This window comes from Catharus ustulatus, chromosome 3, assembly GCF_009819885.2.
Source record: "Catharus ustulatus isolate bCatUst1 chromosome 3, bCatUst1.pri.v2, whole genome shotgun sequence".
NCBI classification, from domain to species: domain Eukaryota; kingdom Metazoa; phylum Chordata; class Aves; order Passeriformes; family Turdidae; genus Catharus; species Catharus ustulatus.
The window spans coordinates 59,511,411-59,538,517 of record NC_046223.1 but is presented as its reverse complement, the minus strand read 5'-3'; the positions used below and the strand labels follow the sequence as shown (position 1 = coordinate 59,538,517).

At 39.3% G+C, this 27,107-nt stretch overlaps 1 protein-coding gene across 1 annotated transcript; it reads left to right on the top strand.

The window, feature by feature from the left end:
• Positions 1-921: 921 nt before the first annotated feature.
• On the top strand, positions 922-26,966 carry LOC116993384 (WT1 associated protein). Its single transcript, XM_033053821.1, has 8 exons — positions 922-1,072; positions 5,119-5,156; positions 5,251-5,306; positions 9,959-10,017; positions 11,615-11,742; positions 18,887-19,065; positions 23,798-23,952; positions 25,743-26,966. Exons 2-8 carry the CDS (start codon positions 5,127-5,129, stop codon positions 26,324-26,326), a joined length of 1,191 nt encoding a protein of 396 aa, XP_032909712.1. The 5' UTR covers positions 922-1,072; positions 5,119-5,126; the 3' UTR covers positions 26,327-26,966.
• Positions 26,967-27,107: the final 141 nt, after the last annotated feature.

Here is a 27,107-nt window from a genome sequence, read left to right as displayed (position 1 = left end):
TATTCTTTCTGCTACCAGAAATAAAGAGTCAGGAGAGATTTCTGGAGCACCTTCAGCACTGACATCCTGAGTGACAAACTATTTCATCTGTGCAACCCAGGTGACTAATTCAGCCTGCAGCATCTTTACGACTTTGCCGGCAAAAGTATTTACCCAATAGCACAGCTTGTAAACCAGCTCAGTGCTAGACCGCAATGAAGGGCAAACTTTAGTTTATTGGATTTTATTCCCAAACGCGGAAACTCATGTTTAACTTCTTTGGAAGCAGCTGGAACTGAAGTCCTTTATCTTTAACTAGTGGCTGAGGACACTGGCTCGCACCGACGCCGGCGGGCAGGCAGCCCCGGCAGTGAGGCCGAGAAGCCCGACACCCATCTTGCACTTCATTTACTGCTGCGCGCACTTTTCCTTCCCACAGATCCCATTTTCTCCGCCAGCCTTCCGGGAAGGCGCCAAGCGCTTTTCCCAGGAGGCGCCGGGTCCCGCTCCCCTCAGCCGGCTCGGCGGGAGACGGGCCCCGCTCGCCCCATCCCGCCGCACAGCGGCGCCCCCCGCCGGCAGGAGGCCGCGCGGCACCCCAGGATACGGGCGCTGTGCCGCCCGTCCGGCCGACGGGATTTAAATCGGCGCTCTAACAACCCGCGGGAGCCACCGCCCCCGGCGCGGGCGGGCGACGATCCCCCGCGGCGGCCGCCCCACAGGCGGGCCGAGGATGGCGGGCCGAGGATCCCGCGCCGCGGCCCGGCACCGCTGCGGCGCCTCCCGCTGCCGCCCCGCGCCGGGTGCGCGCGCAGCCGCCGCCCGCGGGGCGGGGCGGGCGCTCATTTCCTCCCTGGGCGCCATTTTGTAGCGCAGAGAACCCGCAAATAAAGAACGGCGGGAGCGGCGCGCGCGGGGGACTTTGGGCGGGCGGGGGGGCGTGCGGCGGTCCCGGCCGCGGAGCTGGTGCTGGCGGCGACCTCGTCGGCAGGCGTGGAGGTGGCGGCGTTTCGCCCCCGCTCGATGTGAGGAGGAGCGCGGCCCAGGCAAGCGGCGTGCGAGGGGCGCGGGGCCTCCGCGCCGCGGGCGGGAGGTGAGTGGCCGCGCGAGCGCTCCGCCCCGGCGGGACGGACGGACCGGGCAGCCCGCAGTCCGGGGGTGCCGAACCCCAGCGGCGCTTTCATCTCTCACCTCGGGCGTGGGGGGGAGGAGCGGAAGCACTTAGAGCCATTTTGTTCGAGGCCCCGAAGCCCGGCCTGGCTGCGCGGCCGGGATCCTCCTCCCCCTGCCTTGGGCTGCTGCCGCGCCCCCGGCCGCGGGAGCCGCGTCCGTCGCTCCCCGTGTGGGAGAGGAGCGAGGGCGGCGGGGCGGGCACTGCCCGGCCTGGGGGGCGGCCGCAGCAGCTGGGTCTGTCAAACGGCTGCGGCCCGCGGGGGGGGGCGGGACCCCCGCGGTTGCTGAGGCCAGTGTGAGGGCTGGCCAGTTACGGGGCTACTGTGAAGCTTTTCCTTTTTAAACCTCACAAGGCTCCTTAGTGCGAGAAAGACTAGGAGCTACTGGAGAGGGTCCAGGGGATGATTTGGGGTCTAGGATGTTTCTCTTGCGGGGAGGGACTGCGTGAGCTGGGCCTGTTTACTTTAGAAAAGAGAAGATTGAGAGGGCCTCTCAGTCAATACATGCAAATATCCTAAAAGCGGGTGCTATCTTAAAGTGGATGGTGCCAGATCCTCTTCAGTGATACCCAGCGACAGGACGAGGGTCAATGGCCATAAACTAAAACACAAGAAGTTTCACTTCAACGTGAGGAAGAACTTTATGTTTAGGGCGGTAGAGCACTGGAACAGGCTGCTGTGGTGGTGCATTCCCCTTAACTCATTTCCAGGCTGCAGTGTGATGTGAAAAATTTTTGAGCAATCTCAAGCACATGCATTCAGGATAGCTGCCCAGGCAGGTCGTGGAGTCTCCCTCTCTGGAGACATTCAGAACCCACCTGGACATGTTCCTGTGACCCTGCCTTAGTAGGGATGGGGGGTTATTGGACTATGCGTGCCTTCCAACCCTGATGATTCTGTCATTCTGTAAATTATATGTTTATATATATATGCACACACATACGTGCTTTGGGAGTTGGGAGCCCATACTGGGGTTTTCCCCATTGAATTCTTTCTTCGTATCATTAAAATAATTCTCAGTTCAGGTATAGCAAGTAAAACCTCATACCTGATTCTATTACTTTTGTTCATTGAGGCTTTTTAAAAAAGTTTTTAAATCCTGTGTTTTATAAACTTTGAAGGAAAAGGTGTGCGGGCTTCTACCAGAGTTACTAAAATTAAAATGTGCTTCCCCCATTTCACATCTCTTTTAATTGAAACTGCCATAGAAGCCTAAAACGTTGAGTTTTCATAAAAATTCTTTTAGTGCCTGTTACAATGTCATTCTAGGTATGGAGTGTAGTTTTATGTTGCATGTTGCCTGGAGCAGATATGCAGAAGGAGTGGTGTTTGGCAGCAGCTGTTCCTGCAAAATCATGAAAGTGCTTAGTTAGGATAGTACAATTAAGCTGTTCATAATATAAGTCACAAAATACAATCGTATTAATTCCAGTCAGTTATGCAGGAATGTTGTTTACATTGATTCTTTTTCTTGCAGAAAGTGACTCTTCATCATGTTCTTGCAAGATATTTCTGATATGGATAGGAAAGAGATGATCTCTTTTAGAGGAGAGCTGAGTGATAAGAAACATCTCTTGATGCACAGTGCTTGAGAAGTTAATGTATTAGATTCAAAGAGTGAACATTGCAGTTGTTGTTTGTAGCATAGAGATTCACCTGTTCCTTAATAGAAAACCAAGGCATATCGCTGTCTCTTGTAGCCAACCTGGCACTACTGATGTTCTGAGAAACATGGAGCACAATGATAGCAGTATACAGCGGTAATAAATGGTGAAGCTTCTGCTAAGTTACTCCAGGTTCCCAAAAAGCTGTTGGAGGGCAGTAGCGAGGTGAAATGCGTATGTGTGGGAAGAGCACTAAGTGTTTATCTGTAGATATTATCAACCTAATTTTTCCAGAATAACCTACAGAATACTTTTAGCTACTGTGTTTTTGTTTTTTAGTGTGTGGCTCTGTCATGGCAAGTAATGATAGGTGGCAGTAAGGCAGTAACTTCTGTCTTTCGTGCTCCTGTCTGAAAGCAAGAGGTAGTTTTGTAAGCTGTCATGTGCTGGGTGTAGAGGTTAGAGTAGCCGGTTTGGTGCTGGGATTTTGTGTGAGGTCTGGAGATAGAAGGTTAAACTGCTTTTGCATGGAGCATCAACCTTTGATTTCTTGTAGTCGTGGTTGTGACAGTAGTCATATAATTGCCATATGCTGCAGCAGGGGTTACAAGCCAAGTCTTTGGGGGAAATTCCTCTTTTTTGGTATTTGTGTGCTTCTGGTGCTTTTTTGAGGAACACGCATGTAATCTCTTGTTGCGTGTGCACCATTTGATCAGTGTTAGCTGTAGCTGTGTGCAACAACTGAAAAACATGTTCCTCTCTGTCAGGGACATAACATTAGCTGAGATCTTCAAGACTACTTCCAAACTCCAAAGGAGTTAAAAATTCTAAAAATCGTTGAAAAAATGACAGTGGGGAAGGTAGGCAGCCTAAATACAGGGGTCACAAGCATTCCTTCCGTAATCTCAAGTTACTCTGAATGACTGTCGGGCACTGGCAATTTGTGTCTGTAGCTTATGTTTGTATTTTATATTTAAGGTACGTTTTTGGTAAAAGTCTCAAATAAGGAGCTGCATGCAGAAGTTCAAGCAAAATGCTTGAGTAACTTCTTGTGAGTGGGAAGGAAGGGGGTGGGAGTGGAGGGGACCTCTTAGTTTAGGGAAGCACTTACATGCCTGTGTGTTACTAAGCCTAGCAACAGGAAGCTGCCATTCATTAGTGAGATACTTCTACTGAATGTTTTCTTTCTGTGGGTTCTAATGTCAGTATTTATTGTAGGAAGGGAGTGTGAGTGTTGGCTGTTTTGTTTGTTGTTAACCAGGACCTTGTTTGGTGGGGTGCTGTGTAGTTTTCAATGGTGTCAGTTAGTGCAGGTTGAAAAGGCTCTGCTTCGTTGGAATGTGCTTGCTTGGCTTACTGACTGGCAGTTTTAGGATTTGGAAAAGTTAAATTGGCTCTTTGAGTGTTGTGAAAATACTAAGGTAGTCCATAGAAATCATTGAGGAAATAGAATATTTGCTCCTTAATAGCATTGTTTCTTTAAAGCTAAGTGTTCATGACCAAGGAGTTGACATACCCTTTCCCTGGTGGTACATGTACAGTAGCAGCTTTACAAGCTTGTCAGCTCTTAATAATGTATGTAACTTTTCCACTGGAAAACATATTGCAAAGATGCATGCCTCCAGCAAACCTTGCATCTGTTGTAACTTGAATGCCTGTAAGATTTAAGAACCCAGTATTTTTTGCATAATCATAGTTCTAGAAAATACTGTGTATTACTCTTGAGATAAGGAAGCATGTTCTGTAACTCAGGGCAGTGTGAATATTGAACCCAGCAAAATGCAGTCCTCTTATGCTCTGTATGCACTAGAGGAGTTCAGTTTGGCCTAAGCCATTTATTTTGCATCTTACTTTTCCTGAAAATATTTACACAGGTTTTAAAATTGCAGTAGTTCCTGTTTATTAGAATTTTAAGAGAATAGGTACTTGCAAGAACATGTTGTAATGTTCACAAATTATTCTCTTTCATTCCAGAGAGGAGGAGCAGTAGTATAAACTGCTTTCCTCAGACCCTGATAATCCTTTACCTTGTAAAATGCAATGTAGATGTAGATACACATGCAATATCAATTTGATGCAAAGTTGGGTGGTTTTGATTAGTTAAATAGGAAGCATTGATTACTGTTTGGCTTTTTAGATGTAAATAGAAAGTTTGAGGTAACTTTTAGAAATAAGGCACCATCTAGATTATGGGAACAAACATGATGTAGTGTTGTTCTGTAGTCTGGTGCTGCATTGTGTGGAACCAATATTTCAGTGGCGTAATAAACGGAAACAATTAAGGCAAGTTTCTGACTTGTTCAGTGTTCTGTTTACACTAGAAACTACATTAAATGAAACTCCTTTTTTTTCTCTCTCTTCAGAGTTCACAATGACGAATGAAGAACCTCTCCCTAAAAAGGTATGTGTAAAATCACTTGTGACTTCACCCTTCCAGGTAATCAGGACAGCTTGATAAGTTATGCTTTTTCTTTTTTTTTTTTTTTGCTTCATAGGTTCGCCTTAGTGAAGCAGATTTTAAGGTTTTACCTAGAGATGAGCTTATCCTAAGGTAACGTAAAAAGTGTTTGTTCCATCTCAACATTTTAGTGAACTTCCAGTGATAGATGTGTGAATTTGTTCTTCCGTTGCCTTTTAGCATCCTTGTTCTGAAAAGCAGTTTTATTTGTTTCATGATGCATCTCTTCTGTAAGGTTGTCCTCTTGTCTCAAATATTTTTATTTGTAGTTTGGGAGGGAACACTTTTTCCCAAGAGGCAAAATCCTAGTAGTATTTTGTAAAACATGAGTACAAGTGTTTTTTTTCCTTCACTTGTAACTATAGAAGATGTGATTGCTTACATTCCTCGATAGATAGCAAGTTATTTTAAAAATATAAAAAATGCCAACTCTTTACTTCTCCAGTACTTCTTGCACTTTCTCAGTCCATGGAGTTGTCATCTTAGATTGTTCAGATATTAACAGAAAAATATTAAAATTAAGTTTTCATCGCCTAGAACTTTGATAAGGAACAACCTGGCCATCTTTTCCACTTCTTAGAAAGCTTAAGTGTCACAATTATAGGGAATCCCACTGCACAGACCACCTGTATAAAGGAACCAAGCCACTCATCTCTGCATGCCTGAATTTCCACATTTGAAAACCAGGAGCTATCCAAACTAGCCATTTGTGGGGCATCTGTTTATCTGCTGGAGTAGTCTGTGCATTTTGGTAAACATTAGTTCTTGACTTCTTGTACACTGAGTTACTAACATTATTAGGGTCTCAAGGTAAATTATGCTGTTTTATAGAGCAAAGAATAAATTGTGTAGAAACACACTGGGTTACATATGCAACACTTAGTGTATGTGGTGATCAGCTACCCTCCCTTCTGGGTAAATGATCCTGCCAGCTACTTTTGGGGTGACAGTTTTTTCCAGGCAGTAAACACAGTCTGGCTCCATATGAATTGATTTAGAATTGGTTTCTGTCTGTCTCTGGGTATTTTGGGCTGTAAAGGAAAATGTATTTAAACAGTAGGAAAAAGTGCTTCTTTCATAAGTGGTTTTGGCCTTGTGATCCTTTTTATAGAAATTTCTGTACTCAGGATTATCTCTGGCAGTAGTAAACTCCTAAGTCTCCAAAACTGTGCTCTTACTTCCTGCAATAAAGTACCAAAGCATAGATTCTGTGCCCCTTGCTTTGACTGATAGTGTGAAAAGAAAAAAAGGCTGTCAGTTGTAATCAGTTTCTGTAACTTGCAAAGATTAGTTGCTACCATAGAAGAGATGAATTTCCAGCACATGTTCAGGGGAGAATGTGATGGAATACGCTCAAGGAGCAGCTCACCTGTGTTAACGAAGAGGCAGAAGGGAATTTGCTTATGACAGTGATATTTCTATTGAATCATCTTCCTAGTGTGTAAAAAACTTAACATGCTCTCAGAAAGGGCACTTGATGGATTGAAGGAGAATAACTCTTCAATATACTGAGAAATGGAAATTTAAGTTCCATTTTGGTCATATCCATTTTACTAGTTTGTATTGATCAGTCTTTCAAACCTTTTTTTTGTATTGGGGGAAAATTATGGATTTCTAGTTCACCTCTAATTGTGATTTGACATAAAACTAACAATTATTGCACTAACTGCTGGCTTCATTTGTAGGCTGGAATAAAATATTATTATTACACATATATTTCAATCAATTACTTTGCAACATAGATTTGGAATGTATTTTTTTGGTTTGTGCTTCAGTGAGGCAAATGCTTTTTGAGACAGGCATGTGTAATCACCTTTTAGTCTTTTAGGTAATAACTTACCATTGCTGAACAGTTGCAGTGATGAAATACATAGGTAGAAAAGATTTTTTTTTGGCGAGTTGCTGTGCCATGAGTCCAATTTTACCACTCTTTTCCATGAAGTACGTAATTTAAGTTTGCTCATCTTTTATTGACTAAACATGAGCAGGACCCACACAGAGCCTTTAGATCTGGCCTTGAATTTGTGCTTGTCTCATGACTTGTTGCTATGGACTCATCTTAAACTTTCCCCTCTTCAATGCAGTAGTTACTTATCTTGCCTGTAGGAGCTTCTGAGAGAAAGAAGAGACAGGAACACAGTACAGAAATACTCTGGATCATAGCTAAAAATCTGATTGCCCTTGTCGTTTAGCTGAGTGGTAAGCTGGTAAAACACTGAGGCACTCTGATATACACCAGCATTATTGAGCAAATACAGTGCTTTTACTAAACTTTAGTCAACAACGACTTAGAATTCAGTCATTTTTGGAATAGCCTGGGTGCAGTGTGTGTCTTAACCCCAATTGCTTGTCATTTACTGTGAACCCCAAAGCTCAGCATAAAAAATGGGTGCTTCAAGAAAAATATTTAGGACTTCAAATTGCCTCTAATCGCCTTCAAAGTCTACTTAGTATTTTTAGAGAATGAAGGGAATTAAGTAGCTGATGTAATGCTGTTCAGTTACCTTCCAGTTCTTGTGAGACTCTAAGTGATCCCTTGAATGCAGAACAGATTCGGCAGTGTCCTCCCAGTTCTCTCCTGAATGCCTTTCCAAGTAGTACTTCAGTGAAGCTCTTCAGGTTATTAATTTTGAACCATCAGATTACTGACATAAGCTACCATATGCTGAGTGAAAAGCAAACTGATGAGAGAAAAAAAATCTGGCTTTTATCCTTTGTCATTCTTCCCCCGCTCAGATTCAGTGATGAGCTGACTTAGTCTGCTGCAGGTGGGCTGGAAGACAGTCTGGGGCAAGGAGGTCAAGGGTCTGGCTGTGTTCACTCTCAAGATCTCGCTCATTCCTGGCCTGGTGGTGAGGGGGGAATGTTGGAAAACATGCCTTGATGGTGTATGAGTACTTCCTAGCAGGGGCTGAAACACTGGTGTGTTACCACCACCATTCCAGCTATGAGTGCAAAGCACAGCACTGTGAGGGCTGCTGTCAGGAAAATTAACTGTCTCTGCCAGACCCAATACAAATTGCTTGAACTGCAAGAGTCTTCACCAGGTTTTAGACAAAATGCCACATCTGTGTAGTTAAGCTTTCAAGAATGTTGCTAGGCATATGACTTTAAATCTATGACATGGCCTAGTGCCATCTAGGTTCTCTTTTCCAGGAGTTTGGTTCTTGTCTAAATGCTAGCAGTTGTTGAGAGGTGACTTAGAGGTATTATCATTCTTGGTGACCATAGGCTACATGGTTTGTTTGTGGGTGGTTATTTTGGGAGTTCTTTCCCTTTTTTTCAGGTAGAGATCTGGCACATCTACTTTACTTGTGTTTCATGTCCTTATTTCACTTGCTCTGTATGTTTCTCCTGTTAGGGGAGTGTGGGGGTCTCACGATTTTGATAGAATTACTGGGTTTAGGCTGTGAGGTGTAACTTAAAGTCAAGTAGTCCTGTGTATTTGAAGACCAGCTGGTAATTGCATGTTACTTTTAAATGTAAAGTTAGGTTCTTTCTTTCTAGATTTGCTGTTTAGTAGACCATTTCAGTTCTACTTCTGGGAGTTTGAAATCTCCTGAACTAACACAGAATTTTTAATGGTCATATGGTGAAACTTCTTAGAACAGAGAGATTAGTTTACAGGTTAAGTATGAATACTACTGCTCCCTTTACAGAGCTTTGAGAGTTTGTTCATGTTGTTGCCATGTTTAGCTGAAGAGGTGTAAAATTTTTTTGTTGCTAAAAGGAAGAGATCTTGTGCTTCTTTTTCCCAGTCTTGCTTGCTGTTACAGATCTCTGATGCTTTTTAGACCTTTAATGTGCTGTTTGAATTCACTAAATGGTCCAAATTACCTAGAGGTAGGTTTTATAGTTTCAATTAAAGTAGTGATATAGATTAGAGAGTTAAAATAGAGCAGTTGTGATGAGTTTGGAATAAAATACATGTCAGGGAGAGAAGTTAATTGGGAGGAGGGAACAGACACCTTCTTCTGTAGTGGTAAGCTATTAGATGAATTTTCTTATGTATAGTTATACCATCATGAGGAACACACATAGTTAGGTGCACGGTACTACTTGAAAATCTCAAAACACTGTGCTGTGAACTTTATGCACAAAACATTTAATGCTAAACTTTACAGCAGGCTTTATTTGCTACTGATTTGATGGTTTGTATAAAATGCTTTGCTGTTTTTAAGTGATGTTTTTTGACTGCAGATGAATTGCCTAAATACCATGTTTTCAAACTGTTTGGCTTATGGATGATGAATATAATCAGAGTCTTAAACTGCATGAGGTGATACAACTGCTTAACCTAGACTGCCATGTCTAGTGTTATAATACACTTTTGCTTGTCCTATTCACTTGGTAACATACTCAATGTATTTGTATCACACTTTCTGTTGCAGAATTTTGTTTGAATTGCTCTATGAGAACAAGATGTATATAGGGTACTTTATGAAGATAACAAAATAAGTAGTGTTTGATTCTAATGTTTGTCTAAAATACTGATTTTTAAGACGTTTGTTGTAATGCACAGCTACCATTTTATTCCTCTGAGATGCGAGGTAGATTTAACTATTTCCACGATTAAAAGCTTCTTTTTTAAAACTGGAATTGTCTTCTGTGCAATTGTGTAATTCCCTCTTGACATTTTCTGATTATTGTATCAGTGTGTGCTCTGAAAGCTTAGGAATGAGATGCCTTGATTTAATAAATAGAGCTTCAGAAAGTTCTTTTTTTTCTCTTTATATCTACAACAGGTGGAAACAATATGAAGCATACGTGCAAGCTCTGGAGGGCAAGTACACAGACCTTAATTGTAAGTTAGCTGAGTTTCAAAATGGTGCAAATTATCCAAATGTGTATAGCGGAGTGATCAAGTAATATGTGTGCTTTCTAAAAGTGCTAGAAATGAAAGATAATAATCTGTTATGTCAGCTACTTGTCAGGAGAAAAGCCCCTGTTTTTTCTGCTGTAAATTTTCAGCCTCTCCCATCTTCCTTACCATTTTCCAATTGCAAATTTATCACATCATCTAAAAAGTCTTGGTTTTGCATCTATGGGACACAGACTGCTGGACAGAGAAATGCTCACAGCATAATCTCATAAATAGGTGTACTTTCAGAATTTTACTGTTAGAAAAGGAAACTTTGTCTGTCGAAATACTCCAGGAATGTCTGTGCGTTTAGTAGGTTTTACAGGGTTGTAAGACTGGGAGGGGAAATAGTATTTAGAGATAAATGTCTGAAATGAGTCCCCAAGGATTATTTGATCTGGTTAGGCAAATTTGATTGTCATTCTTACCTGGTCATTAAAAACTTGATCTTCTGGAAGCTAAGGGGAAAACATCCTACTCTGAAATGTGAAAATATGAATACATTCTGAAGTGACTGGACAGCCAATCCTAAGTCACTTTTAAAAGTTATGTTGACAGCTAGAGATAGCATACTAGAGATAGCATATTTCCTGTTTTCCACTCACCTTTCCAGTCTAAATACTTAAAGATGTAATACCACTGAGTTTAAAGGGTATTTTTCTGTCAGTCCAAATGGATGTCTTCTCTTTTGCCGTTATGTCCTTCTTCTACTGCTGCCTGATAATGTTTGGGGTTTTGGAGAGACTAAAATACAGCAAATGGAAGCAGGTGATTCCATTCACATCTCAAACTGTCTAAACATAGAGAAATAAGCTGTTTCAACATTCCCAGTTTCTTGATTTTGGAACCAGTATATATAATAGTAATCAGCATTAATGAATTACCTGCAAAGATTTATTTAGAAATCATTGTCCTGAAGCAATTTATGATGTTCAGGTTATATTTACAGCTGATTATTCTCAAGAAATTAGAAAAAAATGAAAATCTAAATTATTCAAATTTTTGTTTTACGTATAACAAGTAGCAGACTGAATACAGTTGGTATCAATTTGCTTGCATGTGTTTTTGTGTGAGTAATTTGGAAATGTGCTGCCTTCTCTCATGTTTCATATATAAATTTTCATAAACAGCGCTGTTTTACAGACTACAGATGGTTTTTGTGAGAACCACCCTGGCCTCAGCTTTTCTTATACATACCCAGGCAGTTCCAGCTTCTTAATTTCAGACTGCAGGTTGTAATAATAGTTGGTTCAGCAAGCAGTTTAAAAGTGATTTCCTATATAAACATGGAAACATCTTCAAAATTTTAACAAGACTTAAAGAAGGACCAGGAATACAAATTTAAAACCACCTGTTGTCAAGCTTTACTTAACGATATTTTGGTTTTTGTTTATGCTAGTTATAAACGAGACTGCAAAAAGCATAACTGTTTGACTTCTGTTTATGAATTTGGCTTTTAGATTCTTTTAACTATCTTTTAAAAATTTCGTATGAGAGGGTATTATAAGACATGGTTTCTCTATGTTGTTGTTCGTGTTAGCTAATGATGTGACGGGGCTGAGAGAATCTGAAGAGAAGTTGAAACAGCAACAGCAAGAGTCTGCCCGAAGAGAAAATATTCTGGTGATGAGGCTGGCAACTAAGGAGCAGGAGATGCAAGAGTGTACTGTAAGTATTTAGAAAGGATAAGCATGTTCAGACAGTTGCAGCAATATCAGCTGTTGAGCTGCTACCTATGTACTATGCTGTTTTTTTGCGTATCTACACGGTCACATTTTCTGCATTTAAAGATGTGGTAGGATATTTCAGCTTTCATTGAATTTGTAAAGGTCTCTTCTTAAAGTTTGGGGTTTTTTAACATTAGTTATTTCTGTTGATTTTCAGCAGCAGTTGTGATTGGAAGGGCTTTTACTTCAAACCAGGCTAATTCTTGCATGTGCCATGACTTACTCTCTTCTAGCATTTGTCTGTGGTACAAAAATGTTACTTCTGAGTATCATTAGAGTCAGGAACAAATGAAAATATAAGCATATGTTTGAGTTTATTTGGTTTCATTTAGGAGGTTTTAGGCTATTACTTACATTGCCTATGGATAACAAGGTATTTGTAAGCCTCTGTCCGTTTGGCTGGATAGGTGAATTACTACTGACTTGTTCAAAGCACTTTTGAAATTTGGCAGATCTGCTTAATTTCTAGTGTTCTAAATAACATATTTTGTTGATCTTTGTTTCTCTCCTTTATATCAGGCCATTTTCTGTGAGTTTTATGTCTGTGTTTAGTTTTGGTTTCTTGGTAATCCAAAATGAGATAGTTTCCTTCTTAACATAATTTGATTTTGCTTGAATCTGGCAATTTCTGAGAGGATTGTAAAAAGCTTATTGCTAGTTTTGGTAATATATTCCTCAGAGCTTCTCTTACGAAAAATACAAACTCTGTGCAAAACTAATAGCTAGTGTTGTATCTTTCCTCTGCTTTTTGTCTCCCTTTCTTAAATTTTGCCTGAAGTTTTTCAGAGCTTTCAGGTTTAGGTATAGTAGTGTGACTGAACTCTCTATGCAGTATTTTCACTGCTCTTAAGACCATAAGATCACTTTAATTCACTGTAAATAGTGTTATAAACAGGAAAAAAATAAAGGAGATTAGACTTACTTTGCAGTGGCAGAAAACAAAGCCCAGAATCACTGAGGTTGAAGAGACTTGCAGTTTCTAGTCCAGCCTGTCTGTTCACAACACAGTCGGTTGGACCAGGTTACTCAGGACTGTGCACTGTTGCCTTTTAAGCATCTCCTAAAATGGAGACTCCAAAACTCTTTGGTGACCTGTGCCAGTGTTGAACCACTGACACAGCAGAATGTGTTTTCTTATATTTGAGTGGAACTTGCGGTGTTTCAGTTTGCGCCTATCATCTGTGCTTTCAGTGGGCACCACTGGCTTTGCTTTCCTTACTTACCATCGGGTATTTATGCACATTGGTAACATCCCCTGAGCCTTCTCTTCTCCAGATTGAGCAACCCTAACACTCTTAGCCTCTGCTTGAGAGTGTTTTTATCTTCTTGTTAAAGACAGACAATAACATTTTCAATCCCCCTAGTTCTCACATTCTTGGAAACAGTTGCATTCTTTCAGCTGAAATCATCCAAAGATAGAGGTCACTTGCTCCAGCCCCTTAATCAGCCTCAGGACCCTTCATTGGCCTCACTCTGATATGTCTCTGTTGTACTGGGGTGTGCAGATCTGGACCCAGTACCCCAGATGTCTCACCAATGCTAAGTGAGAGGAAAGATCAGTTCCCTCAGCCTGTTGGCAGCACTCTTCCCAATGCAGCCCAGGATGCCAGTGAATATCTGGTACTGTACTGCAGCACTTCCCTAGTTGTAAGGCTGCTGTACTTCTGAAGAGTTTTTATTTTCAGTGTACTTTAAAAAAGAAGAAAGGCTGGGTAACAACCTACCAAAAAGGAACAAAAAACAGACACATGCCCACACACTCAGGTGACTTATATTTCTCCTACTGTTGACTCAAGGATTAATGCAAAGGATGTAATCTCCATAGTATATGGAGGTAGGAAGATGCATCCATGAAGAAGTGGTGTAAAATGGATAGACTGGAGGTGTAAAATTGTCACTTGACATTGTTACTTTTAGGTATTTAAAATGCACATAGTTTCAAGAATTTCTGAAGGGCTACTTGGCTTTGTATTCTTTTCCACTACAGTAACAATAGAAAAATATGTCATGTTGGATAAGGTGCAAAATTAAGCTATAGGTTGCTAAATCATTTAATAAGCTATTATCATGTGATGTTATTTGACATGTCCATAAAATAACTTTTCCATTTTTTTGTAGTTTACAAGTTTTTTATAATCCACACTTACATGTAAAATATACTATATATACACTAAATATACTAAATATAAAATATACTAAATATACACTATACATGTAAAGTAAGATTTATGTGTAAGTCTTCTGTGTTACCTGTCACAGTTTAATTAGGAAGTCTGAGCATTTATGGTGTTTAGTTTCTTGAAAACTACAGATGTGTTTTTGAGACCTTTTATTCTTACAAACTTAAAAACTTACTGCTTTCAAATTTACATGGTTAAAACCTTAATACCATACCATATTAACATGCTGGTAGTTGGCAGAGACTGAGTTTTCTGATTACTTGTGTAGAACACCTTGCTTACTAAAGTACACTAGCTCTGTTTTAAAATAAGGTGTGATGAACTCCATGTTGGTGTTTTAATTTTCACCCTTTTTAAAAATAGCAGCTTTTTAGTGTGTTTTCAGCTTATGAAAGTCACCAGTTGTCATGTAGAAAGTGTAGGTGTGCATGTCAGAGCAGCAGTAGCAGAATCATTGCCTTATTCTGTGGCAGTGCAGTTTTTGAAAAAAGAAGATGGGAGTGCATAGCTTCATTCTCTCTGCTGCTCTGTGCTGAGTCTAACAGGACAATATATGGATTTCTTCAGAGCCAGTAGGTTAGTTACAGGTGCAGCAGAGTTACTCTGCAGTTTTAGGGTGACTAAGGGCTACCTTGAAGTTCAGACTTTCAACATCTTGTGTGCCCTTGTGGTCAGCAGCAGCCTTGAGCAACCCCTAGAAGAGGTTGCCACTCTTAGAGAAGTGTGGGTAAGGTACTGGCTGTGGTTTCTACATAAAGCTTTATTTCTGGCAGAGAAATAAACAGAGTAGTTAACACTACTTCAGGGAAAGGCCTTAACCTCCTTCCAGGCTACTGCGCAGTTACTGAGCGTCAGTAAGCGAGTAGACATTTGGAAGTACTTGCTTCTCAAATATGTTTTTCATGGAACAGATAACAATGAGTGGAACTTTCTGTGGGTGAAATTGGAGTGTAGCAGTAGATAGTCATTACTCTTGTGGCTTAGGTTACAGCTCTGTTTTGTTTTTTCTCTTCTTAGTTGTGTACTTTATTTCTTCCTACTCCTTCCTTATAAGAAGGATATACAGTTGATCTGACTTAGATTTGTTTACACTTTCAGGCACCTGTGATCTGGTTTGTAAATTCTTCATGTTTAGAGAGTCTAGTCTTTGTAGCTCTTTTTGGATGGTTTCAGCTGAAAGCATGCAACTGTTTCCAAGAATGTGAGAACTAGGGGGATTGAAAATGTTATTGTCTGTCTTTAACAAAAAGATAAAAATCCATGTAAACGAAACCTCACATGTCCTTATGTCCTCTAAATAGACTGCTTTCCGTGCTCTCCTCTGTTGGGTTGGAACAGAGAGAAAGCTGATAGCAAGATTTTTATTTGATTTGTGAAAATTACAGTAATTTCATGATTATAAGCTGCACCATTTTGACTAAAATTTTGGTCTGAACCCAAACTGCGGCGTATAATCAGGAGCAGCTTATATATGGACAGAGAACGAAAAGTTACTGTTTTAGTTTGGAGGACAGGTGTCTGCTGAGAAAGGCAGGAACTTCTCTTTGAAATGGAGAATGTAAACCCCCTCCCTCCAAATTATTATAATTTTGAAATGAAGGGGCTTTCAGGCAAAGATATGGGAATTAGGAATAACAGTTCTTTTCTAGGGAAATTAAAATAGAAATACAGTACTACAAAGAAACAAACCCCAAACCCTGACAAAGTCAGAGTACAACCTGACACCCCGTCAGGCAGGGTGTTGGTAGCAGTCCCATTAAATGGTGGCTGCATCCTCCTGCAGTGACAGATGTGATTCAGTTGAAGCAGTGCTCCTGTAGAAGGTGCAGTTTCCCTCTGGAGGTCCAGTGGTGATGTGGAGAAATCCGGTTTTCCTCTGGAGTCCAGTGGAGAAAGGGGCTCCCTTAGTGTCCCAAAACCTCTGTTTTCATCTTGGTAAGAAATGTTGGGCTCTTCCCCCTGGCTGGAGCAACTTCCAATGGGATGAAATAATTTTATCAGTCACACAGTGGGACTCAGTGACCATTAGCAGAAAATGACTCGCTGGAGGAAGGATGGATTGTGAAAAGATAAAGAACAATGCCCCACCTGGTTTCAATGGAATGCCCATTAGCAGAATATCTCCCATGGAGATAAGGATCACTGCCCCCACCCTCAACAGATGGTGATAGAATAGATACCTTTTATCACATTGTATTGTATTTTATTATTGTAACCCAAGACACGTGGGGCTTATCTTGAAATTACTGTACCTCTGCTTGTCCATCTGAAGGGCTTTTGAAAAATACCAGCTATTGTGTGCTTTCATGTTTGGGAATATGAACAGTCCTTAGGCATTTCAGGTGTTAGAGTAGGCATTCCCTGGGGTCTGGCGTTGGACATGACTATTCCTGTAAGTTTAGCTATAGCCTGAAGTTGGTCCTGACTGCAGGCAAAATCTTCTGCTCCCTAACCCTTACCACTGGAATATCAGTGTGAGGCGACTCATACCAGAAAGTGATTAGAAGGAGCAAGAATGTGAGGTTTGGACTGTCTAAGCAGGAAGACAAATGTAATGAGGAAGTTGGCAGAAAAGGGAAGATGTTTGGCCTGCTTTGTGAGCAGGTCATACTGGGAGGAGGTTGTTAGGTCTTCATGGATGAAAAGCCTGACAGATAAGAACTCTGGAGTTAACAACTGGAGAAAGCACTTAAGGAGGGATCAAGAAAATTTGAGTTGTAAAAAGTGGAGGGAAAGAGTGGTCTTTTTTAATTTGGGGAGGGAATGAGCAAGGGTTGCTAAGCATAAGTTTTTTCTACATTACTGCTTTAGAAGTTATGGTTGAGCTGAAGTCCTGAGCAGGTGCTGTCTGCTGGGCTCAGGATTGTGAGCTGCAGAAACCCCAGTAAGATTGTCAAATAACTGGCATTGCACAGCATTGACTGGGTCCTCCAGAGTGTTTTAGTGCATTTCTGGCACTGCTCTGAGGAACAGTGGCAGCAATTCTGTGTGCAAGTGATCCAATCTATTACATTTTTTAGATTTACAGTGGAAGACGGAGGATTCTGGGACTTGGTAAGACAGGGAACATAGCCTTTTTTTCCTCTCTTCCCCCCCCCCCAGTTAGTGATGCCTCTTTAAAAATGGATTTGTTGCTGTATCATGATTATATTTCTGTAATATGTTGCCATTGAAGTTGTCTATTTCACTGTCTACTAGCTCTAGCCATCACAAAATATTGGCAGGTTGTTGAAATACTTCAGTAGCAGAAGAATCAAAAAATAGAGTGGATAGAAAATATGCATCGATAGCAATGAATAAAATTGATCTTTATTTAGTAAGCAGTGTATTGTGCATTCAGTGAGGCGAAGGACCCAAGAGGTAAATTGCCATCCAAGAAATGTTAGCATAACCTTAATCTGGACTTCCTGTTTCTAGGTAATGTTTGTATGTGGGTTCTTGAGTGCTTTATTTCTTGAAAATATTTATATGCAGTGCTTTTAGTCCCTTCATATTTCTTTCTGCATACATAGAAATTTGTCTATTTAAAATTTAAAGTATGATGATTTCAGTTTTTTAAGTAGCTAAGTATTTTTATAATATCAAATTAATGTGTCAAAGGAAATTCTTCAGTCATTCCATTGAAACCTCTTACTTGAAATCCAGCAATTTTTGCTGTTTAACAATATATATAAATTAAAGCACGTTATACTCCATTTAAAAGTGACTGAGGTAGCTACTGCACACTGAATGTACATAGGACTTCTGTACTTCTTCACCACTGCTGTGTAAAGACCCCATAAGGAAGTAACTGCCTGTACAGGACCATAGTTAAGCTGTCAGTGCTGCTGTCCGTGCTGTATGTCCCAAGGAAAGCAGAGAGTGCAGGGAGACTCTTTCCCTTTAGGGTTTGTCAGTGACATTCTCTTGCTCTCAAGTCTGGTTGCAGGACTGCCTGCATGGGAAGCAAACCATCAGACTTTCAATTAATGTCTTTTAATATTATGTGATTCTGTTCACCTCTTGCTGATGAAGAAGTGTGTGTAATACAGGGAGCATAATAAATTGAATTTAAGAATCAATACTTTCTGTGCAGGCTGATGCAGTATCGGTTAGCAGGGTTCTAAATACGTACTTTTAGTACAATTTAAGATATGTCTGTTATGATGGGATTAAAACTGAAAAAACATTTACAGTTATTCCTATTTTTTTACATTAGTTTTGAATAATACTATTGAAAAGAAAACTTCTCAGTTACTGCTTCTGAAATTCTGACTACTGGAAGTGTTCTAGACATACAAAATTATAACGCCTTTGGCTTGTGGTTGTTGCAAGAGAATAAAATCCAACCAAAATCTGTTTTAATTGCTGTTAATATTTCTAAATTATTTTGTTTAAAATGACACAATCTTGCATCATAAGTGACTAGTGCAGTTCAAAAAAACTTCAGAAGGTTCTGAACCTGTTTTTATTATTTGCTTGTAAATATTTCTTGTTAATTTTAGCTGTAATGTTCCTTAATAACTTCCACTGAACCTAAGTGGGAATTAACTGTCTGTTTTAAGCAGGTAATTCTTTCCATATGCTCTTTGCTTCCCACAAGGAGTGCAGGCAGGTGCCAAAGTAAGAGAGCATTCTAATGCTCCAGATATTGCTGTGATGAATGTAAATTGACATGTAGAAAATAATGTGGGATCTGGAAGGGAATCTGCTGTGAAAGGTTAAGCATGGCAGCTGCTTAGGATAGGGGCTTGGGTGAGCAGGCACAAGGGTGCGAGGCACAAGTGATTTTTGTCCTGCATTTTTCAGGTTACCGTGTGAAAGAACCTTGATGTTAACTTTGGAGTAACTATTTGTATTGAAATGACTTACAATTTTTTCTTTAATATTGTATAAATAATAGTATTTTTTTCTTATTTTATACAGAATCAGATTCAGTACCTCAAGCAAGTCCAGCAGCCTAGTGTTGCCCAACTGCGATCAACAATGGTGGACCCAGCCATCAACTTGTTTTTCCTAAAAATGAAAGGTGAACTGGAACAGACTAAAGACAAACTGGAACAAGCCCAAAATGAACTGAGTGCCTGGAAATTTACGCCTGATAGGTAAACAAAACAAATACTCCCCAGTCAAGACTTCCCTGACAGTCCCACTACGAGAATGCTATGGTGGGACAGCCAAGTACTCGTTTCCACACCAAGACTCAGACGTTTTGAGGCAAAAGCCACATTCTTATACTGTCCAGCTTGTAATGCTTAATGTAAAACTTACCAGATGAACCTTGTGTTTCAGCTTTTTTCTCCCCTTTGCTTCAGAGGCCTGACAGCGTCGGACTATTCTGAAGAAATGGCCATCTTCGAAAAAAATCTTTACTAGAACATGTAGACATTTGCAAAATTGTTCTATTTGAAGAAAATAGAGGGAGAAACAGAAGTCTTAAGTCTGTGGCACACTGTGTCTACAGACAGTTTGGAGGAGAGAGAACCTAGAGATTATAAATCATGAATTGAACATGTAAAATTCCCGTAAAATGTAGAAGTGGAATATGCTTCGCTCTTAACCTTGAGCCTAGTGACTTAGAGACACTGTAAGTCAGTTTTGCCAATAAGACTGTGGACTTCCTGCTTGTTCACTGAACTGCTGGGTCAAAACTCGATGAGGTGAATTTTGCATTAAAGAGTTTACTTGCTAACCAGTTTTGCATAGCCACGAGAGTGGTATTTGATATCACAACAGTGGTAGTGTACACATTTGACTGTTTAGCCTTTGGGCTCTCTAGCACTTGATGCAGCCTTAAGTCACTGTTGCTAAATAATGAACTGTTTTCTGGATGGTTGGTAATACTGTGGACACCTCAAAATTAGGACTGTACAAAAATGTACGTTCCATCTAAATGCAGGTTTAAAATTGTTGGAAGCAATATATATTTGATCACAACTAGCATGTATAAGAAAAACTGGTTGTGATAAGAATTACACTGCATGTTTTCATGCAGAAACGAGAATTTTTCCATCTTCATACTAAGAACTGATTTCAAATGCTCAATACAGAAGGCACATGATGGCAACTGTCTTCAGTGTTGGTGGGGTGTTTTTATTCCGTTGTACGCCTGGGTTTTTTGTATTGTGCTTCTCTATAAAATGTGCCTTGAAATAGTTGTAATACATAGTTCAAGGAACACTTCTGGTTATAATGTTGTATCGTGAAACTCCTGGGATGAACGAGAATTGAACAGGTTGTTATTTCTGCATTGTCTCGTTCACTGAAAATGAAGTCAGTATTTTAACAAACCAAAAAAACCTTAAATGCATGCATTTTCGTTGGTGGATTCAGTGAAGGAGTTTTTGCTATTCTGTTGATGCCTCTGTTCTGTTGTCCCAAGTTACTTGTGAGAGTAGCGATCTGGGACAGTTGGGAGTGCGTGTCTGAGGTCTGTAAAGCAAAATGTAGATTTGGTGTAGCACTTGTGTGTTTATTTTTTCCCGTAGCAAATAGAGTTCTATTTAGTAATCTGAGGTTTTGATTTCTCAAAACAGTTGGGCAACATTTTATGACTCAGTTTAAAAAATTCATTTTTAAATGGAAAAGAGACATTCAGCTGTCACAGAAGGTGATGTATTCTAACTGTTTTGATTACTTTTATTAAGATGCCATTACATAATTTTGACTTGGAAGTATCTTTAACTGTTTGTGCTTCAGATGATTAATATGACATCAAAGAGTAGTATACTTATGCAGGTTTATTTTTTTTTTGCATGAGTAATGGCTTAACAACAAAAGAAAAAATATCCACAGAAAAATTTTACCTTTTTAAAAGTGATACATCCGGAATGATTTTGCTATAGCAGTATCTAAGATTTTATTGATCTAGCATCAAAACAGAGGTAAGACTTATATTAATAAATTGTTAATGTGTTACCAAGCCGTTTGTAAAGCTCACTATAATGTGTTGAAAGAGGCATGCCATGCAGATTGCTTGTTTCTAACTTGGAGTTCAGAAAGTTCTTTAATGCATTTAGATACAGGTTGGTTGTTTTCTAAAGTCCTCAGGCTCTGAATGTGTGAATACTACGGAGGAGAGATGAGTAACTTGCCACTTCCTTTCAAGCCCAAGTGTCAAAAGAAAATGTTATTTCTGTAGCTACAACATACCCTAATTTGCATCATGTAATTTTAAGTCAGTGGTGTGAATGTGCATAATTCATACATGCAGTGGTTGAAATATAGAGAGTTATTTCCTGGTAAATAATTGAGGCTTTGTTAACTGAGTTAAGATTTTACTGGTTTTCATTTCTTGAAAGGTGAAGGAATTGGCTCATGTAAAATATTTGTAGTTTTTTTTTCATTCTGTTTGCATCTTGCCCCACCCCCCTTTAATTGTCCGTCCTTTTACACAGCTATTCATTCATGACCTCTGGCCTAATTTTGAAAGGGGCAGTGGCCCTATTCAGATCCTAAACTGATGTTCTTGGGGTGGATAACACGTTAACTGCAGCCCTAAGCAGATTTAGTTCTGGACCTTAATGTAGATAAGGCTGTGCAGCATAAACATTGCTGATGGCAGGAGGGGGAAATAACAGTGGCATGTAATCAAAGGAATGGCTATGCTAAGCCATTTTAACCATCATTAAGCAGAGTATAAACTTGGAATAAAAATTAGTTGAAATGTCATTTTGCAGTAAGCCTAGTACAACAAACGTTTAGTCTTCTAAAATTTAACCACTTACATTCTTACAGGTTTTGTTGCATGTATATTCAAGAGGATTTGTGAAAACAATGCTGAACTTAGTTTTACAGTTCATAGGAATTACTTTAATAGTTACTGGATTTAATGTTCTTGAATGTGTTGTCTTTTGTAAATTGTGAAGGTTATTCTTTACTAGTTCAGAACATCTGGAAAAATTTTGATGGGAAGAAATAGCATTATAGGTAACTATGCAAATTTTTATACAGGTAATAAATATTTTACATTTTGGCAGGAGTTAACCTGAAGATACTAATGGGATTCTAAAATTGTCCCAATTCCAAGGTAACCTGTACTTGCTGATTCTGCAGTTGATGTTGGTTTGTGAAGAGAAAAGCATTAAATGACTTAAGCATTGTCAACTTTTTCTACTTGTAGTGGTGATGAATACAGTAACAGGAATTTGCAAATGGCTAAAAATCATGTCTGCCTAATAACTTTTGGGATCTGTCACATTGGTTATCTCCAAAGTGGTCCTGCTTTGCACAGAATGAACATCTCTAAGGAAACTTGCATCTTAAATGTGCGACTTGGACTGTATTAGGTCGGCACAATTTAAACTTCAAGGACCTGGCATTGGACATCACATCAAGAAAGAAAACAGGCTGCTGCCTTTAGCAGATTTTCAGGCCTCCAGGACTTTACACAGCCAGATTCCTTCTGGAGCAGCCCATCTGAAAGATTGGGGAAAGTCAGTTGAAAAATGTTAAATGGGGCACAGTTGGCAGAGAACTTAAAAGTTGTCTAAGGCTTAAGTGCTCAAAAGGTAGCTGATAAGGAAGTTGCTGTTTTAAATTCTTCTGGTTGGATATTTTGGTTGCAGGAGAGAACTGCGGCTGTGATTGTAGCAGAAATTTCCTGTTCTACTTTTTTTAATCCTCAGTTTTTTTCAGTATTTGTCACTTGTTTAAAAGCATAAAAAAATTAAATGACCTTTTTGGTCTTGAAAAGTAATGCAAGTCTTGCTATTATATTTACAATAAAACTGTTGAAGTTTGGGGGTTTTGGCAGAGCTTACACTTCTGTAGAAAAGACAGCTTCATTATGGTGCTGAGCCTGTTAAAAGGAGAACTGTTTGGGGATGCTATCCTGACTTGGCAGACTAAGAGTCCTAAAGGACTTTAATTTTTCTCTTTCATGGAGTCAGCTGTATTGCCTATATATTAATTTGCATACTGCTTCCTATAATGCTTTACAATGAGATTTTTATCATGAAGATTAAAGATGTGTAATGTTACCAATTTAGTAAAGAAAATCTTGTCAGTTTTTACCTGTTTCACATTTTTTTCAGAAACTGAATGTCCTAATGATTGTTACTTATTATCTGAAATCTGTCATTTAAAAGGAAGTAGATAATATACCCCTTCCTTGATGTCGTTCCAATGTTCAGGTGCATTTTCATTCCTCAACACCATACAAGATGTACTTAAGAAATGCTGACCATAGAAATCATGAAGCAGACTGTGCATTTGACTGTCAAACATATAAGTTGAGTTGAAAAATAGACATCTCATTTTTTAAACTAGAGTACCTGGACAGCATTTAAATGAATGTTTAAAGCTCTTAAAGAAAAATGGTTGTCAGTATGAAAAATGAACATGAGATGTATTATTATTTTCCCCCTGCAACTTCCTTTTCTTCACCCAAATTCAGTTATTAAATTTCATTAGTTCGGCAAATGTGGAACGATTTTGCTTATAATTTGCTTGTGTAGTTTTATGCAGTCCTTGATCATTTGATTTGCAAAACACATCTTTAATCAAATATTTAACTCCGTTAAGAATTGGCACATGCAAGATTGTGCATACTGATAATCCAGATGTTGATATAAAAAAGTACAATATGCTTATTCATATTTTCAGTAATAAAACTTGCCTTCCACTTTGTGGGACAGCGACAGAAGATCAACTGGCGTTGGAACAGCACGTGGTAACTATAGGGAGACTTTCTGCTATGACAATTATGTTGAGGCATAATGTTCCTTGAATTGTGACATGCAGAAATTGCATCTCCTTTTTGTCTGTAATTGTGATTGAGGAAGATAACTGAAGGTTTTATATTCATTTTGTGATAGATGGCTCTTTCCTTTGCAGCCAAACAGGGAAAAAGTTAATGGCGAAGTGTCGAATGCTTATCCAGGAGAATCAAGAGCTTGGAAGGCAGCTGTCCCAAGGACGTATTGCACAGCTTGAGGCAGAATTGGCTTTACAGAAGAAATATAGTGAGGAACTTAAAAGCAGTCAGGATGGTAAGGGATTTTTTAACAAAAATAGAAGTTGCCTTGCGCTTCTGCAAGTTTAATTTTGTGATGATATACATAATACAAAATCATCTTTGCTAGAATGAAAGGGCAATACTGAGTAAAATATGACAATAATAAATATTAACTGTTAGTCTTAGTGAAAAAAAACCAAACAAAATCCTTAATTTTGGGGGAACTGGTGGGATTTGCAACTCCAGTAAATGCAGTGTTTGAAATGGAGATTTCTGTACTGTAAGTCTTGGTATTTAATAGGGAGTGTTTAGACTCCACACATTACTGGTGAATTTGCAAGATGAAAGCTGTTAACATTACATAAAGCCTAGGCATGCACTGAGAACAAAAAGCTTCTTGTTAACTGACTCATTTGAAATTTGTTTTAAAAAATCAGCAACTTTTCAATAATGCCTAAGAATATGAAAAACTTATTTTCCCCCCTCCCCCCACTTTGATAACTCAGATGAATGACAATGTCTCCTTATGTTTATAGTCTAAATTTTGCAATTAAATTGAAATTATCTATAAACTCTGACCTCTTGCATCGTTTAAAGGGAGGGGAAAATGCAAGTTTAAAAGTCTTCAGTTTGAATTCTGTATAGTGTGAGTAGCTCTTCATACAATGTTAGGTTATCTGAAGTTTGGGGATATAACCTATCTAGACATCTGAATATCTTTTTGTTTGTCTTACATCTGAAGATGGTAAAATACCAGAAACTTGATATGGCATCACATCTGAGATGTCCTACATTTTTAAGGGTAGATCTTCCCCCAATTGTATTTTCATCTCTTTGAGAAAGTAGCGGTATAAAATAATGAACTCTTAAGATAAATGATTGTATGATGTCGTTTTGTGAGAACAGTAATTACTGTTTTGATAATGCACTTCAACAAAATCTACCAAGTACATATCTGAAGCAAGTGTAGACATTAAAGGCTGCTGCTTTTGAATGTAGTAAGCATTGAGTTGCTTCTTTGCCATATGAGTCAAGATGATGACATTCCTGCAATAACAGTTTTTCTAGTGATTGTTTTCCATAGTAGCAAGAACACTTTAAAAAAATTTTTTACAATATTAAGCAGTTTGCATTTTATTTCCACTGTCATACTGATGATGCAGTTGAATTGAAGACTGAGTCAGTGACACTGTTTTGGTCAGATTTGTTTTGTTCCAGAATGAAGTGCTAATTCTAAAAACCTTTTTCTGATACATAAGTATTAAAGCATCTTGTGAAAATAGCTAACACTCTTGTTGGCAAGGTCTTTTTTGTCCTCTCTTGAAGGATTTAAAGGATTAAACACAGTAAGAATTGAAGCTTCATTGAAGTATGATGAAAAAATAATACTTTTGGCTACTGAATGGGGTTTTGCAGTAACTCAAGATCCGTTATGTATGGATATGGTTCATGGTCACTTTTACAGTATTTCTGTTGGTACTTTATAGTCCCAAATGGTGAATAGAAGTAGACACATTAGGATCTACTTGCAAAATATTAATTATTGTAATTGAGCTTTCCTCTGAATATCTTCTTGCTCAGAAATTAAATTTTTCTCACCCATTTTTAATAGCAGTATAGAAAATAGGTGGATACCACAGTTGTTAAGCATTTTCTCCTTCAGAGGCAGAGTGTCAAAACCAGTGCATACCTGATGGCTGAGAAATAGTTCATTGAAAAATTTCAGCATAAAATGTTGAGTTATGGGATTTTAATTTTTTGTCTGAGATTCAAGCTATATATGGGCTATTAAGTGTTTGCAACAAATGTGTTTTCTCTACATAGAACTGAATGACTTCATCATCCAGCTTGATGAGGAGGTAGAGGGTATGCAGAGTACCATTCTAGTTCTTCAGCAGCAGTTGAAGGAGACTCGCCAGCAGTTGGCACAGTACCAGCAGCAGCAGTCCCAGGCCTCCAACCCAGGTACCAGCAGGACTCCATCCTCTGAGCCCACAGAGCAGGGAGAGGCTGCAGGCAAAGATTGCAGCCGCCTGGCAAACGGACCAAGCAATGGCAGCTCCTCCCATCAGCGGACGTCTGGGCCTGGATTTTATAGGGAGGGTAGCGGCACGGAAGATGATTTCCCGGCTTCTCCAGGGAATGGTAATAAGCTGTCCAACCACTCTGAAGATAGAACTGGTAGAGGAAGTGGTAGCTACATAAACCAGCTCAGTACTGGGTATGAAAGTGTAGACTCTCCCACTGGCAGTGAAAACTCTCTCACTCACCACTCAAATGACACAGACTCCAATCATGATCCTCAAGAGGAGAAAACAGTGAGCATGAAAGGTAACAGAACTGTGGGTTCTCGTCATGTCCAGAATGGTTTGGACTCCAGTGTAAATGTGCAGGGTTCAGTTTTGTAACATTTTTCTGCAAAATTTTTATACAGTGTCATTGAAATTGGGAGAGGATACTGTCCAGAAGCCGTTTAAATTAGTGCATACTTGTCACAATTTTGCCTTTTTGTGGGTTTCTTTTTGCTTCAATACCTCTGCCACTTTGGAAATTTTAACAGTTAATTACGTTGAATGTTGCTAAAAGGACGTTTGTGTAGCTCAAGTTATTTTTATATGAGTTAATGTGAAGTTTGAAATGGAAATTATTTCCATAAAGTATAACATAAATGATGTCTGTACAAATCTGTGTATATCTAGAACCTGTGCTGTGTAAGGGCATTCTTACTCATGCTGTTATACTTAACACCACCTTCAAGATTTGTCATAGCTGTGGGTTTATGACTGCCAAGTTTGCCCAGTACAGTAGTTTTATCACTAAAAAGATGGACTTACTGAAGGAGTCCTGTAGTAGTTTCAGTGTTAATTACAGTTTTTCCCACCATACATCTGTGCATTTTCTCCTTAGGTGACCGAATGTTTATGGATTGTGTGCATAGTTACTCAGTTTTTAAGAACTGTTGTATCCTGTTGATGCATATTGCTCTGTGACTCCAATATTATCTTACCTGTACTGACCAAACCTAAATAAAAACTTTTAATAATGTAATTTCCTCCTTGTTCTGCATTGGCTTACATGGTTTATTTGTATGTGGTGTATTTAAGTCCTTGCTTTTGAATTGAGTTTGTATCTGTGTCCATCCTCTCTGATACAGCATATGCCAAATACATGAAGTTGTAGGTGTGTACT

What these genes read in the sequence shown, in the direction of transcription:
- LOC116993384 (XM_033053821.1), top strand. Translation starts at nt 5,127, where the DNA reads ATGACGAATGAAGAACCTCTCCCTAAAAAG. An exon ending in AGAGATGAGCTTATCCTAAG is followed by an intron (nt 5,307 to 9,958) that starts GTAACGTAAAAA and finishes TATCTACAACAG; the next exon opens with GTGGAAACAATATGAAGCAT. An exon ending in CAAGTACACAGACCTTAATT is followed by an intron (nt 10,018 to 11,614) that starts GTAAGTTAGCTG and finishes TGTTCGTGTTAG; the next exon opens with CTAATGATGTGACGGGGCTG.